General features: G+C 40.3%; 1 protein-coding gene across 9 annotated transcripts in view; it reads right to left on the minus strand.

Moving 5' to 3' along the window:
* LOC112910145 (CHRNA7-FAM7A fusion protein) overlaps nucleotides 1-18,689 on the minus strand; it is a 326,471-nt gene that overhangs the window by 74,080 nt on the left and 233,702 nt on the right. For 6 of the 9 annotated variants that reach the window (XM_072737044.1, XM_072737043.1, XM_025986398.2 and 3 more), the window contains one exon: nucleotides 3,794-3,838. The exons of the other annotated variants lie outside the window; for them this stretch is intronic. In XM_072737044.1, coding sequence (XP_072593145.1) covers nucleotides 3,794-3,838 — 45 coding nt within the window. The remainder of the gene's footprint in view (nucleotides 1-3,793; nucleotides 3,839-18,689) is intronic. 9 annotated transcript variants of the gene reach the window in all.

Consider the following 18,689-nt stretch of genomic DNA (forward strand, 5'->3'; position numbering starts at 1 on the left):
CAGAAAAATTATTCCAGGGTGGAAGCAATGGTATTCACATGCAGTGGTCAGTATAGATCTGTTCTAAAGGTCAAACTACCAGATCAGGTGTGGGCATGAAAGACAAGAGTTAAGGGTGACTCTGAGGCTTCTAATCTGAACAAATGAATACATGGAGTTACCAATTATCCAAATAGAGACAGCTATTGTAGGCCTGAAGGGCAGGCTGCCCAAAATGTACCACTTTGGGCATACTGATTATTTTAAATAAAAGTTATTTAGAAGAGTCTGTGCAAGAAGGACACTCAGACCCTCCTCTGTCCCCCTGAACGCAGGAAATAAATTTCTCCCCTGAAAGTTAGTCTCCCTACCAGAAGCTAAAGAGACTTCCTTATCACCAGAGATAGGAAATTTAGAGCCAGAAAGGCAATAGAAACAACCCTTGTTACTTTTTACTAATTTCCTAGCACAGTCCAAATTCCTTTCAGAATTCCTTATTAAATAAAGCTCCCAAAGTTAAGGGTTTTTGTCCTGCCAATTCCTCACAGATTTATTGTCTCTTTGCCTAAAATGTTAAAAAAACTATCTGCTTTGGTCATTTCTGTATGTCTCAATGTCATTATTGGGCCTCCATGTGCATATAACAAAATTTTATTGTTTATTTTTCTCCTATTAATCTGTCTCAAGTAAATTCAATCTTAGTCCAGCTGGAAAACTTTAAAGGGTAGAGAAGAATTTTTTCTTCTCTTAACTATGGAGGGGAAAAGTGTAAAAGGGAAAGAAGGGATGGTCTGGAACACACTGGGATCAAGAGCCTACTAGATGCCCACATTGGGAACACCAGGGAGGAAGTTGGGTTGGTGCTGTTAGCTCCTGAATGGTATCTTCAGTCTGGATACTGGGCCCTCCAAATCCTGAGCAAGGCATGGCTGGACAGACATCAAGAGACAGCAGAGGTGGGCAGCCCAGGTGGCTCAGTGGTTTAGCGCTGCCTTCAGCCCAGGGCCTGATCCTGGAGACCCAAGATCAAGTCCCACGTTGGGTTCCCTGCATGGAGCCTACTTCTCCCCCTGCCTATGTCTCTGTCTCTCTCTCTCTCTCATGAATAAATAAGTAAAATCTTTAAACAAAAAGAGAGACAGCAGAGGGAACTCAGGAGTCATGAGTGAGTTAGGAGAAAAACCTAAGGAGAGGTTTCCAGACACTAGGTGAAGTACGATTTTAAGAAAGAGGGGCCAATCAACTCTACCCAAACACTCCTGAGAGACCCAGTAAGATAAGAGGGAAAAATCAATCCCTAGAAAAGGCAAAACAATACTGTTGTTCTACCCCTGGTAGGGAGTGTGGGAATAGGGCAGGTATCAGACATCATTTGGGGTTATGGCAAAGTTCTGTTTCCTGAGGGAGATGGTACTCAAGAGCTGAAAGCATTCCCTAGCTGTACACTTAGGGTCTGTTCATTGCCTTGTATGTAAAGTTTTTGCCTTGAAAGACACCCTAGTCAAAGAGCTTCATGAAACATATAAGTGAAAGTGACCACTGTCTGCTATTCTACTTTGAACTGAACTCAAAAATAAGCTAGATCTATAGAAAGATGGATAGATGGCCAACTATGGAATAAAGCAAGAATTGTAAAATGCTAATTACAGAATCTAAGAGGTGAGGATACAGACTCACCATAAATTCAACTTTTAAGTATATTTGAAAATTTTCAACAAAACAATTGGGGGAAAATGTTATTCATAGGATAGCATTCAGCAACCTGAGAGTTAGTAGTTTGCTCACCCCAAGGCTGAGTTTAACTGAGAATGCATGTGAATAGACTGGTGACAGTCAGGGGCAGGCCTAGGTTGGGAAAGGAACTTTGCTGTAAAGGTGAGAAGGAAACCAGAGTCACTGCTGAGGGTTAATGGGGACAACTGAGGTTTGTCTGTATGCTAATGAAAATGACCTGCAGACACTATTATGGGGCCACAAGGACAGTTGTGAAAGCAAGGCTCTTGGCAGGGACCAGGAAGGAACCTCCTCCCAGGAGGGAGGGCCTACCTCTAAGAGGAGTACAGACCCTGTGCCCATGACCAAAGGAGGGAAGCTAAAGCAGATGTGCACAGGCTTTAGGGTAGGATGTGCTCACTAGAATGTTACTTTAAATACTGCAGGGAAATCTCTCAAAGGTTCTGTGAGGGATCTCATGTATAGTGAAGCATCCTCCTGGGACACATTTAAGCGAATGTTTTCTTTCTCTCCATTGCCACATGCTTGTCTTGTCCTAAAGAAAGACATTTTTCCCATATCTCAGCTCCTATCCTGGAACACTCACCCAAGAAGCAAACAAAAGGTCAATGAAAAATACCAATGTCTCTATGCTAAAAATTGGGTGACAAAAACTTTCAAAGATCAGGTGGGTTATAATTCCTTTAATTCCTTGCATTCAACAAAATTGAATGACAGAGAAACTAGTCAAACTGTCAGTTGATACACCCTGATAAAACTATATGATTTTTGGCATGTCATCTGGAAGAAGTTCAAGGAATTAATTGACTTTGCTGTAACAAAATGTCTTTCATTGTGAACAACACATTACTACATCTATTTTTAAAAGTCATAGAATTTACAGTGAAATCTGCATCAGGGTCTCATTTCTGGTAATAAAAAATAGTCATCTATGAATTGATTAAAAACAAAGCCCCATCTTTGGTAGAGAGATGATGTCACCTTGATTAAGTACGAAGAATCACCATAATCCTAAATCAATCTAGAAGAAAAAAATTAACACTTATTGTCTAAAGGAATAATTTTTATGTAAATATTTACATTTGAGAAAATCAAGACAGAGTGATTAATAAAAGACCTGCAAACAAAATTATATTACAGTAGGATAAAATTTTATGTGAAAAGTGGAATCGCAATTTAAGTGCAAAGACAGGGACTGTGTGAAATATCCAGCAGTTAAAAGAAGGCCTTCTTCATGTATTTCTTAAGTGAATAATATAGACATAAATTATTATGTTATTTAGGTTCCACTTAAAATAGAGACTAACAGTTTTACTTTCAAAGGTCTATATTTATAAGTTGCTGGAAGAGACATCATTTGCAATTCATTAAATTGAGGTGAGAATTTTAAGATGTCAAGTTAAAAATCCATGAATGGAATATAGTACTTCACAATTTTTGAAGGGGCCACTAGAATACTAAGTGTGGAGACCTCTAGTTTAGGCAACTCTCTAGGATACCCATATTTGCATCCAGAGGGCATGGGGAGTGAGGCAGTCTCCTGAGCCCTAGGACCAGTCAGTACAGATTACAGAAATGCTACAGATTTGCTACAGACAATGCAGATCTTAATCTTACTACTTTTCTTGCATGAAGTGCTTTTAAAATTTCTCTAAGTCCGGAGGCCTGGGTGCCTCAGCTGTTAAGCATCTGCCTTCAGCTCAGGGCACGATCCTGAAGTCCCAGGATCGAGTCCCACATTGGGCTCCCTTCAGGGAGCCTGTTTCTCCCTCTACCTATGTCTCTGCCTCTCTCTCTGTGTGTCTCTCATGAATAAATAAATAAAATCTTTTAAAAAAATTTAAATAATAAAATTTCCTTAAATCAACCTAGAGTGAAATACAAGCATGTACTGAGCCCTGCACAATGCAGTGAGAAACATCCAAAAGTGGACATTTTATTTCACATACACTAGTTTGAGTGCGAGGACTGCCCTGGCTTTTATCAGAGGCTCTCTGCTTCCCTTGCATTTCAAGAATTGGCATCTGGAAAGCAAGAGCAGAAAGACCCACAGGAGAGGATTGCCACTGTCTCAACTTACCATCTGCAGCCAAATGTTGGTGGTTAAAACTTGGTTCTTCTCATCCTTCAAAGAAAAAGAAAGAACCATAAATATGGTTTATATGGTTTACAAAAGAGGGAGTGATATCATTATTCATGCAGGAATGGGACTGCTGGGACTCCTGGAGTGTGTGGGAATCAGGAGGTACCAAGTGCTTCCAAATACACTAAGCAGCATTTCCCAGAGTTAAGGTTTTCTCTTTATTCTAAAGTAATGCACATTTATTATAGAGCACTTACAAAACATGAAGAAGTATAAAGAAGAAAATTAAAACCCCACAGCCCCACAATCCAGAGATGACACTTGCTAATGATTTAATTTACTTTCCTTTGTACCCTTTACAATAATTTATATGCTTAAGAAAATAAAATTGGGAATAAATTCCATTTTTTTAAAGTCAAGTTTATTACCAGAATGTATACAGTTTTAAACAAATATAAATATCTCATGCTTCCCTCCGCCAGGAAAGGGAACATAACCTGTTAAAGCTGCCATGCTGTATGCCAATGGTGCTGTTTGGGTTACATTTCTCCCTGGTCACTGTGGATCTGCCTGCCTTTTCTCTCATCTTCCATCTACCAGGAAGCATGCCTAGCCACACACACCTGCAAGGTAAATTCTGCCCTAATGAGTAAACCAGGTTTCAGAACAGTAACACAACTTTATGAAGGAGCTATTCAAACCTGGATCTTTCTGACTCAAAGTCATTTTCCCCACATTTCCAAACCACCTAAGGATGGGGTCCAGCAGGTCTGTGCTCTAACCATAGCTTTGCTCCAGCATAGGAACCTAAAGAAAATTCTAATCAACATCAGCCTTTCCAATTGGGATGTAAGCAGTGTCTTATCACAGCTGGACAAGCCCAACATGGCCCAGCAAGAGTAATGAGTAAGTTTCATGCAATACTTATACTGAAATGGTGTTATTCAGCATTTGGCACTCAATTCCCAACTAAAGGACTCTGTAAATTCACAATTGCCATTCTCTCTAGGAAAAAAATATTTATTAATGCCCCCAAGCAGATGTGCCTAGAAGCGGAGACTGTGAGCTCCTCCAACAGGAATTATCTGGCCCCATTAACTGATGGCATACATGAGAACAGACCCAATGGCAGAAAGAACATGGCATCTGTTGGGGCGTGGTCAGAGAGCAGGGATACTAATGAGAAATAAATGCTGTTTCTCATTAAAATAAAAATGTGTTGAACATGTAAGGAATTGGCAAAGATTCTTTGATGCATCAATGCCCCCTGGCTCAGCAGCTCACACTCTGAGCAAATTTGAGAGGTGAAATTGGCAGGTCTAGGTATGTGAATCCCAAAGAAAGAAAAGAGCTGCTTGGGAATGGACAGTGGACAACATCCCAGTAGAGTCCTAGACCACAGTTGTGTCCAGAAGAAGCTGCCACTTCTTGGCACAGGGAAAATATATCCTATTTTCCAAAATAAATATTTCCAAAATAAATATTTTGGTGATAGGGAAAATATATCCTATTTTCCAAAATAAAACATGGTAGTCTTTTTGGTGGAAAAAGTTATATAGCTAACATTTCTCTGTACTCCATACTGAACAAATGGTCCCCGATAGAACCATATATTTGAACTGCATGAGTAGTCTAGTTCCAGTTCAATCTCCAATATTATTTGAAAGCATCAGTGAACTCTTTTAGGACATATATTCATTGCATCAACTTATTAAGGAGTTGTTATTTTTAATGGACTTAAAATTAGCCAGTGTTCCATTTGGGTGGTTTTCCTTCTTTTAATTGCATCTGTGTCTCAGCTTCTGAGAAAAAGGCTTCTGTGGTTTGGGAGCTCAATTACTACCAATCTAATTAAAAGGCTTTCTTCTTTCCAACATTCCAACTGAAACCTCATTAGAGTGAAACGGAATTTCTGCATATGTAGCAGCATGGGACTGAAGTGCCGGCGTTTCAAACTGTAATCAACACTGAGCAGCAGCCAGCCACTGCCTGGGAGCACAATGCCAGGTAGGGGAGTCCTCCTTGGAGACTCAGAAGGACCAGCCTGCAGATTGGCAAGGAGGCTGCTATGTGCATTCCCAGGGTGGATCTCTTTCCTCAGCTTCCATCCCAGGGCCACCTGCTGGCTAAGACTCTGGGCTCTCTAAGTCTGCACAGCAACAAGGTATCCTACCTCTTTCCCATTCCCATGAGCAGTGTCCCTTCTCCATCACACAGTGAATGTTTGGGGTTCAAACTTAACCCCCACAGTGATGGTATCTGGAAGCTGAAGCTTTGGAAGATTAGGTCATGAGAGCAGACCCTCCATGAATGGGATTAGTGCCTTATAACAGAGACCCAAGAGAGCTCTCCTGCCCTTTCTGCCATGTGAGGACATAGAGAGAATATAGCCTATGAACCAGAAAGCAGGTTCTCACCAGAAACCAGATCTGCCCATGTACTAATCTTGGATTTCTCAGCATCCACATCTGTGAGAAATAAATGTGTGTTGTTTAAGCCACCCAGTCTGTGGTATGTTCATTACAGTAACCCAAGATGAAGACAGTACCCCACCACACATAGTCTGACTTTATTCAGCTCCAGATGGGGCCTCTCTGCCCTCATCCAGCTGCACTGCTGGAAGAATAAAGTCTAAGGTTCCTAGTGAAGTACATAGCCTTTTCATAGTCCTGTCAAGTGTTCAAGTGTTCATTCATTCATTCATTCATTCAACAATAATGTTTACAGAACACTTCCTGTCTCTGGCATTACTCCATCTAGACTTGTAATGGTAAGAGATAAACATTGCTCTTGAGCTCACAGAATGTAAAAATGTGAGTTGGGGCTGGGATTACACAACTCAATAGTGATATAATTACAAAATATGACAGGAAGAGAGCAGAGTACCTTCAGAGAAGATGACAGGGTGGAGTGGCAAGGATGAGCCTTCATTTTTATGCCCTATGATATTGGAAGACCAAAAGACATGGATCTCTCATGCCATCATTTGTACCATTTGCCCTTCAAGACCTCACTTCTCCTCACCTCCTGGTGAGGCCTGCTCTCCCCCACACCTTCCTCCTTGCTTCTGCCCTGGACTGAGGCTGACTCCTGGCTCACCAGAGGCTCAGGCAGACTTTGTCTTTACATAGGAGAATGCAGAGCAGTGAGGCGAGGCATTAGGGAGACAGATTATAGTTAAGCATGAGGAAGAACCTCCCTGGCCTACTACAGTCCAGCCTACTTCAGGAAATACCTAGCAACCAGCTCCTGGAGTTATAAACACAGAGGACAGCCACATGTCTGAAGAGGACATGGACGTCCCTCGGTAGCCCTTCAGGGTTGCAGCTCAGGTGACTCAGAGTCCAGATAGTCTACAGTGGTCAAGTCTCCTACACACCCTGGTGCCCAAGCCCATACCAGCCTCTAGCCCTCCCTTCCTGACACTCCCAGCACACCCACAGTGCCCTGCTTCCAGAGCCTTCTGCCAGAGAGCCTAAGGCACAATTCCAGCCTGCATTCAGTAGTTGTGCCTCAGGGTTTGCATACTGCTGCAGATGCCGAGGTAATGTGGAGAACTAGGCACAGAGACCGAGCCTTTAGTTTGGAAAGTTGGCAGACGGATCTGTGGTCCCCAGATGCCTCTCTGGCCTCAGGCATTAGGATGTTCCTGGCAGTATATATAGGAGCTCCACCCCCATCGCTCAGAATCTACTTACTTAACCCAAGAGGGAAATATCCCTCCCTTTCATCTGAACATCCTCCACTGACAGTAAAGCCACCAGCCTCCTGCACTGCACTTGAGCTGGTTTAAATCCTGAATTAGCTGATGAGGCTCCATTCAATAGCTGGATGACACACTGATCAAACACTAGGATTCCTGTGGGAAGGGGGAATGCTATCTCCAAACCCTAGTCCCAAACCCTGGCCCAACAAGCAGCATAGGATCTGAACATGGGTTTCAGTGATTCCAGACTCTTAGGCTGCCACTTGGCCATTTCTGTCCTGACCCAGCCTGGCAGATGGCATGGAGGGGCAGATCCCATACCAGCAGAAGACCCACCAGGCTCCAGGCTTTCAATCTCAGCCACTCAGATTCTGTGGGTTTCAATTTTCTCTCCTAGGAACAAGGAGATTAACAGTTGCCCTGAACACCTCCCAGAGTGTAAGAGGCAAAGAGAGCATCATACAAGTCATGACATGTGACTCAGTGCCAGTGGTTATCCCTGTGGGGCTACTCTCACCACAGAGCTCTACTGTAAGACTTACACTGCTTCCTGACCCTGGGACCACAAAGGAAGAAACAGGACCTGTGGTTGCCATGGAGTCACAGGAAGCCCTTGCAGCAAAGCATCCTCAACGCCAACAAGCCTAATGCCTCATTTGTTTTTGGTTTTGTTTTGTTTTGTTTTGTTTTGTTTTGTTTAATCTGAGCACTTCAGAATATTATTCAGCCTTAAAAAAATAAGGAAATTCTGCTATTTGTGACAGCACAGATGAACCTATGAACCTAGTGGACACTATCCTAGGTGGAATAAGCCAGACACAGAAAAATAAATACTACATGATTCCACTTTTATGAGGAAACTAAAATAGTTGTGCTCACAGAAGCACAGAGTAGAATGGTGGCTGCCAGGGGAATGAGAGGTCTTAGTTCATAGGAAAAAAAGGTTCAACTCTGCAAGATAAATAATTCCTAGAGATCTCCTGTGAGACATGGAGCCTATACTTAGCAATGCTATATTATATGCCTAAAAATGCAGCCACTCTGGAAAATTGTGTGGAGGTTCCTCAAAGAGTTAAAAATAGATCTGCCCTATGACCCAGCAATTGCACTGCTGGGGATTTACCCCAAAGATACAGATGCAATGAAACGCCGGGACACCTGCACCCCGATGTTTATAGCAGCAATGTCCACAAGAGCCAAACTGTGGAAGGAGCCTCGGTGTCCATCGAAAGATGAATGGATAAAGAAGATGTGGTTTATGTATACAATGGAATATTACTCAGCCATTAGAAACGACAAATACCCACCATTTGCTTCAACGTGGATGGAACTGGAGGGTATTATGCTGAGTGAAGTAAGTCAATTGGAGAAGGACAAACATTATATGGTCTCATTCGTTTGGGGAATGTGGAGAATAGTAAAAGGGAATAAAGGAGAAAGGAGAAAAAATGAGTGGGAAATATCAGAAAGGGAGACAGAACATGAAAGACTCCTAACTCTGGGAAATGAACGAGGGATGATGGAAGGGGAGGTGGGCAGGGGGTGAGAGTGACTGGGTGATGGGCACTGAGGGGGGCACTTGATGGGATGAGCACTGGATATTATTCTCTATGTTGGCAAATTGAACTCCAATAAAAATAAATAAATAAATAAATAAATAAATAAATAAATAAATAAATAAAATCTGCTAAAAGGGAAGATTATATATGTTAGAGAGAAAGAAAGAAAGAAAGAAAGAAAGAAAGAAAGAAAGAAAGAAAGAAAGAAAGAAGGAATTTTTAAGATGATAGCTTATGGTTTAAATTGTGGGGAGGGTTTCACGTGTATATATTCACCTCAAAACCCGTCAAGTAGTATACATTGCATCTGTTTAGCTTTTTCTAGGTCAACTGTACCCCAATAAAGGGACAAGTTTTTTAAATATATTTTGATTTAAGCAGCCATGCTTTTTAAATCAATCTCCCAGAATAATCATGTATTTTCTTTGAGTACAACAGTTCTGATGATGTGTAATGTGCTATCTTGCATTTCATAGAGCAATTATTCTTCTGGAAGTTGTACAGCAACATTATTCAACATTATTTTGCAGAGCTCCCAACACTTTTCCTTTGCTTTTGTATAGATGCTTGGAAAAAGTAGACAACAATACAACTCACTGTATCTAAATTCTTGTCTGCAGAGAAAAGTGTTGGATAACATAAATTCCTATTTGTGTAGTCTCTATAGTTTATACCAAGGATTACTTCTTTTATCTAATTTAATTTTACACCAAACATATTTTGTCCTAGTTTTATAGAATAATAAACTGAGAGTCTGTGGTTTTTCCTGAGTCAGCGAGATAGTAGGTCTGACAAAAACAAAAACAAAACAAAACAAAAAAAAAACTCTACTCCTATCCAGAATAAGATATAAACTCCTATACATCAGTAAGAAAAGGGGGGACAATCCAATAGAAAGACAGGCAAAAGGCGAACAAGCACATGATTTTTACTACAGAGAATATCAGCAAATAATATCTGAAAATAGCATAGCTAAAACTTCAGTAGACATTTGCATTCTTTCAAATGTCACATGTGCACACATACATGCATACACTTTTCTTTCAACTCATTCAGTCTTGTACCAACTCAGGAAAGCCAGTACTACTATTATTCTCATTTAACAATGGGGATTATCAGAGAGCCCAAATTTAACTTAATATGACTGTTCTGTTTGAAGTGAGTGTATATCTCCTTTATAATCAGGAGGGAGGGGAGTGCATTAAACTATCAACTGTGAAACAAAACAAGCTTTTGGCCCTGGGTCACACAGCTCAGTGTGGAAGCTGAGATCCAACCTTTACCTGTTTATCTCAACACCTGTGTTTGAGCCACGATGAGACTCTGCTCCCAATGTCATAACAGTGAGCACCTTGGTGATGTTAATGAAAAGTGGTTCCCTTTGGTATTTCTATTATACAGTTCTCCAAGTATAGTCTGGGAACCTCTAAGATTCTGAGATGCTTTAGAGAATCAGTGAAGTCAAAACCTTTTTCATAATCAGTAGATGTTATTAGGCTGTTTTCCCCCTCATTTCCTCATGAGCACTGAGTAGAGCTTTGCAGAGAGCACATGGCATATGATGTCAGCAGCAGACTAAATACAGAAGATAGGAGAATCCAGTTGCCTTCTATTAAGCTTGGCATTAAGGAGATTTGCAAAATATAAAACAGTGCCACCCTTCTCACTAAAATTGTTTTGCTTCAGTAAATACAGTTACTTTTCAGAAAAATATTAGTTACATTAACATGGCATGGGTTTATTATAATATTAAGTCAATTAGTGAACTTAAACTGTTTTCTTAATTTTCATTTCTAACATGGTAAATATTGATTGATACAACCCACGTAATAAAAAACTGGGGGGGGGGGGGGGAATTCCCAATAACTTTTATGAAAGTAAAAGGGTCCTGAAGCTTAAAAGCTTGAAAGACACTGGCAAAGGGCTCAGCGTTTGTGAAACATTCTGTTTCTTGTACCTAAAGACCTGGCCCTCTAAGGGTGCAGAGCCCTATTCCATCTCCGTTACCATTTTGGCGTTGCTCGTGGTCTATGTCTTAGGAGTACAACTGAAAAGTCTAGATATCACAGACAGACTGGGTGTATTACTAACAAGCTGTGTAAACTTGGGGTGGTCCCTGCGCTTTACCCAGACTTGGTTTCCTCTACATAAAAATAGGAAACTGATTGTCATCTCTCCAGAAAGTTGCAAAGATTAAATGAATAGCACACAAAAAGTGCCTATAACATAATAAGGTTTTCCACTTTTCAATGATCAGAAACAAGTTCCTCTGACACAGGTACTGGGGAGGCTTAGAAGGTTGGCCCACACAGGCAAAATCTCCTCTCTATCTGACTGCCTATCTTTGGAGGTGGCACATAATTACATTAGTTTTATTCTCACTGAAATAATGAAATAATTTACCTAACAGGTAAATGTCTTGACGTCAATATTTAATTTTCTTAATGTGTTAAGTGTATTCTGTGATGTATGAATGAGAAAATGTGAATCTTTTCAAACAGAATGTGTGTAACACAGTTCCCTCATGATATAGATGTGTCTCCTTCTGCCAGCTACCCAGCTTCATGGCCAGCTTGGCCCAGGAACCTATTTTCCTACTGAGGCTCTGGAACTCCTTAATCACTGACCTGGTTAAAGATATATACTTATTTCTAACATTATTGTTAATTACTAACAATGGAAATGTGTTATGCTATGGTCCTTTAAAACACAGCACCCTTGGGATGCCTGAGTAGCTCAGTGGTTGAGTGTCTGCCTTCAGTCCAGGGTGTGATCGTGAGGTGCAGCGATCAAGTCCCACATCTGGCTCCCTGCATGGAGTCTGCTTCTCCCTCTGCCTATGTTTCTGCCTCCCTCTCTCTTTCTTTATGAATAAACTGTTTTTAAAAAATAAAAAATATAAAACACAGCACTCTGAAGAGCCTGATACTGTAGACAATGCTCCAAAGAACTCCACTGAAACAGACTTGGAAAACTGCCTTTAGAACTATCCAAAGTGATTTTTATCTTTTATTCTATTTTTAACTATCAAAGTTAATTCTGCATAGCTCTACAACACTGTTTTCAGGAGTAATGCTGAGAAAGACTTGAAGAAATCTGTAAAATCAGGTCAGAGTATAACACACACACACACACACACATACATACACACATAATTTTTGTTTTCCTTCTAATAGGTCAGTGTGTAATTCCTTACTGACTTAATCCCAGGTAAGACAACATATCATAACCAAAAGTGGCCCATCAGGCTGACTCCCTGGAAAGTATTTGTAACAGATGAACTAAGGGTAAGTGTGTGTCCTAAGCTTAAGTCCTTGATTTGACCAATGCCAACTGATTTTCTTTCCTGAACAAAACCCACTTCCCAGTCCAATATTGAAGGGACTGGAGCCCATCATCAAGCCAGTCCAACTGCCTATGTGTACAGATATGAGAGGGATTCCCCGGGGAAGTTACTGGCTCTGACCTTGTAAGGTTCCTGCTGAGAGCACCCCAGCCCCAGCACTGCTCAGGTTCCCCAAGGAGGGGGAGGTTTCAAGAATACGTTTTTAATTGGAACTGAAAGGCCTTCTTTCCACTTCTATAAGAGAGAGGGCCTCCCTATCTCCCCAAGAAGAACCAAAACTGGAATAATGAAGCCCATGAAGGGGATCATGAGAGTAGAACCTAACAAAGAAGACATCACATCTTGAGTTAGCAGAGCCGGGAAGTGGAAGGTGTGACAATGGGAGCAGGGGAGATTATGCAGTGCAGGAGAGGTCAGAAGGGCTTCAGTGGCCCTGGGTGATCCAGGAATCAAGCTTATCTCAATTCTCCTTGAACAGACACAATAATTTTCCCTTTACGCTTAACCATCATCCTAACTGAATCAGTGTCCAAACATTGCCTTTACTGTTTACCACACACACAGCACACATGACACATTATCTTCAATTAGGCTAAGAAAAATCACATACACCTCCAGACCCCCACAAATGGGCCTGAGAAATTACAGAAATGTGTGCAACTTCAGCACCAAGCCTTCCGATGAACCCTGGTGGGAACTGGCTACGGCACATCTCATTATAACTGAGGGTCCTCTAAAGACACGAGCTGGGGATATGGGCATCCCAAGAGAACACCCCATGTGTAACCAGTGCAAAGGTGGGTTCAAAAGGCCAGAGAGGAGGGGAGGAAGTATGTGAAGGGAAGATGGGAGCAGAATACAAAGCAGTAACATTTTCTTTCTTTGTTGCTATTTGCAGAAATATTTCTAATATTTCTAATAAGGGACAAAAATGATGTTAAAAAAAGTTCACCACCATTGCAACTCAGAAAATTAAAAAGTATGAGTAGAGAAATTATGAGGATAAGGCCTGGGCAAGAGGAAAAAAAATTGGAATGACAGCTGCATAAACAAACTAAGGTAATAAATGAATGAATGGATGTATTTTTTAAAATAGCAAATACAAAGAAGAAAGGAAGGCAAGATAGGAATAACTAAAATATAAAACATAGCCTGGAAAAAACCCCAAACAATAAGGGCATGCTTCACATGAGTTCTCTATACTATATAACTTAATGAAGCCTTGGGTCAAATTAAACATGATTTCAAAGGCAAAATTACAAAATAACCAAATGAAATGAAAGGGAAACTTCAGAGTTAATAAATAAACTGAGAACCAAAACAACACGATCACATTATCTAATAAGTTAGACAGAAAAAGGGACAAAATAGACCCAGCTAAAAACTGAGTTACTGGCATGAAAGCAAGGCATGAGATAATCACAGTTTGTGCAGAGGAAAAACACAAAGAGATTAAGTCAATTAAGGAAGAGGTCAGAGACAGAGGTGACACATGAAGATAGAACTGGAGCTGAAATGGAGAATAGACACATGAGAAAATTAAGTGCACAAGTTCTGGTAAAACAGTAGATTCCATAACATGAATACCATCATGCCACAAAACACCTAGAAATACGGGGGGGGGGGGGGGGGGGGGCGGAATCAATCAAAGCTTTTTAAATATAAAACTTAAGCTCATAAAAAAATATGAGAAATCCCTCAATACAAAGAATACAATAGCAAACTGAAATGAACATTATGAGTACATGAGTTGATACTGGAAGAGCCTTGGAGGTAGAACCGTGGTGGCCAGTTATATTCACAGAGAGCTTGAATGGTGCCTTGGTGGGACTGAAGAAAAAGCTTTGATTCCACAGGTGAGGGGAACTGAACCAAACTCCACACCACATCCATCCACATGACACAGGCCACAGTCCTGTGGACACCCCTACACTTTCATGGATTTTATCTCCAGCAGCACTCCCCCAAGTTCTCATGGAAAATATGCAAAAAAGATCAACTTATAACTCTGACATGGAGAGGGAAGGAGCAATTCTAGGGGAACAGGCCACCTAGGGCCTTCTCCTTAGCAAAGGCGTACCCTTCAGACTTTGTCAGATCTATTCCTGCTGGGGAGAGGGCATCCCACCCATACCAGTATCCTGTAGTCTTTCTGACTCTACAGAATGGGGAAGGGAAGAGCTATATCACCAGGAAACACTTGAGGAGCTCACACCCCCAGAGCACAGACCCTCCAAAAGACTGAGATTTCATCCTAGCATGCTTCCTCTCCTCACCTTGCCATAACACCACAAGGTTCCAGTAGGACACCAATGGGTAAAGCTGAAAGCTCCCTGACCAAGGGTGCCAAGGGCAGGTCAAGGTCAAGCAAGGGAAACAAAAATAAAGACACTAGAGGAATGTGAGGCCTCTGGCAAGCTACAGCAAACAGTAACATGTAATCACTAGCCAAACTAATAGAATTCTCATATTAATGGTGTTTGCCTCAATTCCTATTACCTTAAAAATCATTTTTGGCTTATGACAGAAAAACCACAAGGCAACTAAAAGACAAGAAAAAATAATCTGAGGAGACAAAGCAAGCATCAGAACAAGACACTGACATCAAGTCTGAAATCCCATTCAACTGTAAGACACATGTATTTTCCAAAAATGTTAAAATGTGAAAAAAAAATCAGAATTGATGGACTATGGTGTAAAGTGTATTTTTACAGATAATGAAAGTTAAAGAAGGTATGAGAATTAGCAGAGACTTCTAACGATCCATCTCAACATCATTCATTCCAATGTTCAAAAAACAAGTAGGGGCAAAGAGCCTACACAGGCATTTCCTCCAGAATCAACATGAGATTTTTACACATTATCTGAAAGGCAGAGACATTTCTAAGTTTGCAAATGTTACTAAACTCATTCAGACAGAGAAGGCTAATGGGAAAGATCTATAGGAACATATTGCTAAACTATAGGAATTAGAAAAACTGAATTTCATTGTGGTAATTTCAGAGCACTAACAGTTGCAACTGAGGAAAAGAAGTTGAGAGTCCCTGTCACACATTTCCAAATAGCATGCTACCCTGAACATCTTAATCAAGAAGATAAGAAGCAATATGGGAATATTTCCCTCTTCCAAATATTTCAAAAAAATACAACAGGAAAGGAAAAGATGGGCATTTAAAGCAACCAAAGATCTAGTAAAGGAGAGGCCAGATGGTGGGGGCTTCTGTAAAAAGATAAGCCAATATCTACCATTGAACCCCTTCAGAGAAGTCTGAGGTCAGTTGGTGGCTGAGCACGGGTGTGGGTGCAATCTGTGCATGGGAACCTGACACAGGTGCATGTTGGGGGTGATGAGCACCACTGAAGTAGTCCAAAGGACTTTCTCATAGCAGCTGACCCAAAGTTCTTTCTCTTCAAGCTAATTATGTGACCAAATGCCCACCACTGGTGATAGACTTTTATTAAGGCCCTGCTCTCTGCCAATATGGAGAGGCAGGAGCATTACATGGCAACACTTCATCCTCTACAGGGGTTCCACAGGTCCCATCCCGATCTAAAGGTGGCCCAACATGGCCCAGCATGCCTGTTCTTAGGTTTTGATGTTCTCATGCATGCAGTACCTAGGAAGCCCCTAGTGCGAACTCCAAACCTAGGAATACAGTAGCAGAGAAGCCTGTATTTAAGGTTCTACCCTTTAAAGAAACCAGGCTGGGGTCACCTTGGAAACCTGAATGCTAAAAAGTATTACCCAAATGATGTACATCAACAAAAAGAAAGCACTATGATGCCCTCTCAGATTCCCAGTTCGTGCTGTTATCACAAGGATTTTGAGAAATCTCAAAGAACTTTATTAAATTTGTGGTTCCCAAGTGGAATTACAGGATCTTTTTTGCTCTTCTATACAATCTATAAATAATGAGTCCTCTACAGATCTTTAGGCTCTAATCCTTTTCTTATGGACTTGTAGAAAGCTAATAAATTGCCAGTACCCAGAAATAACTTGGCAATTCATTCTAACCACCGCAGAGTTCTCACATTAAGAAAGGAAAATTCTATACCTCTCCCTTCCTCAGCCCAAAAGTCCATTTCCCATCTAATACAGAGCATATTCAGATACCCTATTCTACATGGAACAATTAGGAGCTAAATAAGCCAAATTCAGACTATTCACAGACCTCATTTCTTCTTCTGGGTAGTACAATGAAGTGATTCATGTCATAAAGCACACTATACCAATTACCAAGAAAAATGTTCCTATCACAAAATCAGGAACAGAATGACTTTGGAACTTTTTCATGATTCCAGTGATTAAATAGTTTGCATGAAGTTCCAAAGTATGCCCTTCCTTAATAAATGACCTTTTGTTATGTGTCAGCTGCTTAATATTTCAGCAAATTTTTTTTCCTTATAAACCCTGAATTTGCTAAGAAGAAAAATACTTATGCAGGGGATGCCTGAGTTTAAGTCTACAACAACTATGGCTGAATCTCTCTTCTACAACTTCCCACCTTCTCAATCCCCTCTATAATCATATTTCACCTTTGGATCAGAATAAATTGCACCCATTTTTACATTCATAATAATGTAGAACAACAATTGGTTTCTCTTCAGTTTAACAAGGGGATGAACTTGTCCTAACAACTTGGATTCCATAGACAGATTGTTATAATGGATTAGGTTATGAAATTAGGAGAAATTCCCAGGGAAAGAGGTGCTTCTTGACATTTCTTAAGAACTTTCACCAACTTTCAGAGTGAGTTGCTCTCTATCTTCTTCCTAGCTCCCAAAGATACTTCCTAACCTCCCCTGACTAACCACATGTTGCAGCATTCACTTCCCCCTCTGCCCCCAGTAAGACCTTCTCAAGATGCCACCTAAGTTGTTTTGCCAGGAGTTTAAAGACACGCCCTGTTCTCAGTTGTCTTTATAATCTCTGACAGTGGCGAACTCTATCAGAAAGGCACAGGTGAATGATGGATAAGATCATCAGAACACACCTTCTCTTCTGGCTCTTACAAACTGAATAAAGATACTAATAAGAAAAAAAATTGCCCAATAAATTCACAAATGAAAAGGAAAGGAAGAATACCACAAAGATTATGAATATGTATAGCTGCTTTGGGTGAAAGGGGTAAAATGAGACTTCTCAAAATATACAAATGGAAAATAAGTGACAGATTGCCACTGAATATGGTTTGTCTTCTCTCATTTTATTGGATTGATTTTGACATCAAATTTATAAATGAACAAAACTCTGAGATACTGCTACATTTCCACATTCTGGATTTGTCCTCCTCTGGGTATGGGCTCACGGATTTCTCACCATGCATAGTAAGAAATGATCCTGAGAAAATGAAAGAACGATTGGCTTCCACAGCTATAGACCTTTTTCTTAAATCTGTACTAATGTAAAGGTGTATGTATATAAAATAAACCAAGTAACCTTTTAAGTATTTTAAAGTGGTAATGTTCAGAAGCTGACAATGGTATAGCAAAACTGGTAGTTTCCAACACTGTGAGTCAATGTATAAACTGCTACATACTTTCTTCAAAGCAACCTTTAGATTTGCCTTTATGTTGAGACTTAAAAAAAAATTAACTTTTTGGGCTTATTCCACATCTAAGAAATGACCTTAAAGAAACAATCAGGAATCAGAATAAACAAGGAAATCCAAAGGTATTCATTATATTACTTATAGTGCCAACAATATTATAAACAAGTTAATTGCCCAATAATAAACTGTAGCATATCCATAAAAGGGAACACTATGTAATTACTGAAATGTTTCTAAAATAATGTAAAACACATTAAAATGTGTGTTAAAAACACAGTAAAATGTGTTTTGAGAGAAAAGCATAAAATTGCACTTTAGTATTATCCATTGTTTAAATTCTAATCTGGTGATCCTCCTATTTCTCATCCCCTGTTTAGTCGTGAATATGATTTGATTCTTTCAATACCAAACTGCTCTATAAAATCTTCTCTCACATCCAACCTGCTTTACCAAGTATCTTGACCTCTCTAAATAAAATACATGCATGATGTGACACTGACCTTAATGTACACATAACTTTAGGAGTTATGATTACTATCTCATTTTTGATACTATACATTTTGACTTAGAGAATTTTTAAATCCTCATTGCAAGAGCAATAAAAATACTTAAGTTCCGGAAAGATGGAGTAGATATACCTTTTCCCATTCTTACCATTAAATACAACTTAACTGAGTGGCGGGCACTGAGGTGGGCACTTGATGGGATGACCACTGGGTATTATTCTGTA

Source organism: Vulpes vulpes, chromosome 14 (assembly GCF_048418805.1).
Source record: "Vulpes vulpes isolate BD-2025 chromosome 14, VulVul3, whole genome shotgun sequence".
NCBI classification, from domain to species: Eukaryota; Metazoa; Chordata; class Mammalia; order Carnivora; family Canidae; genus Vulpes; species Vulpes vulpes.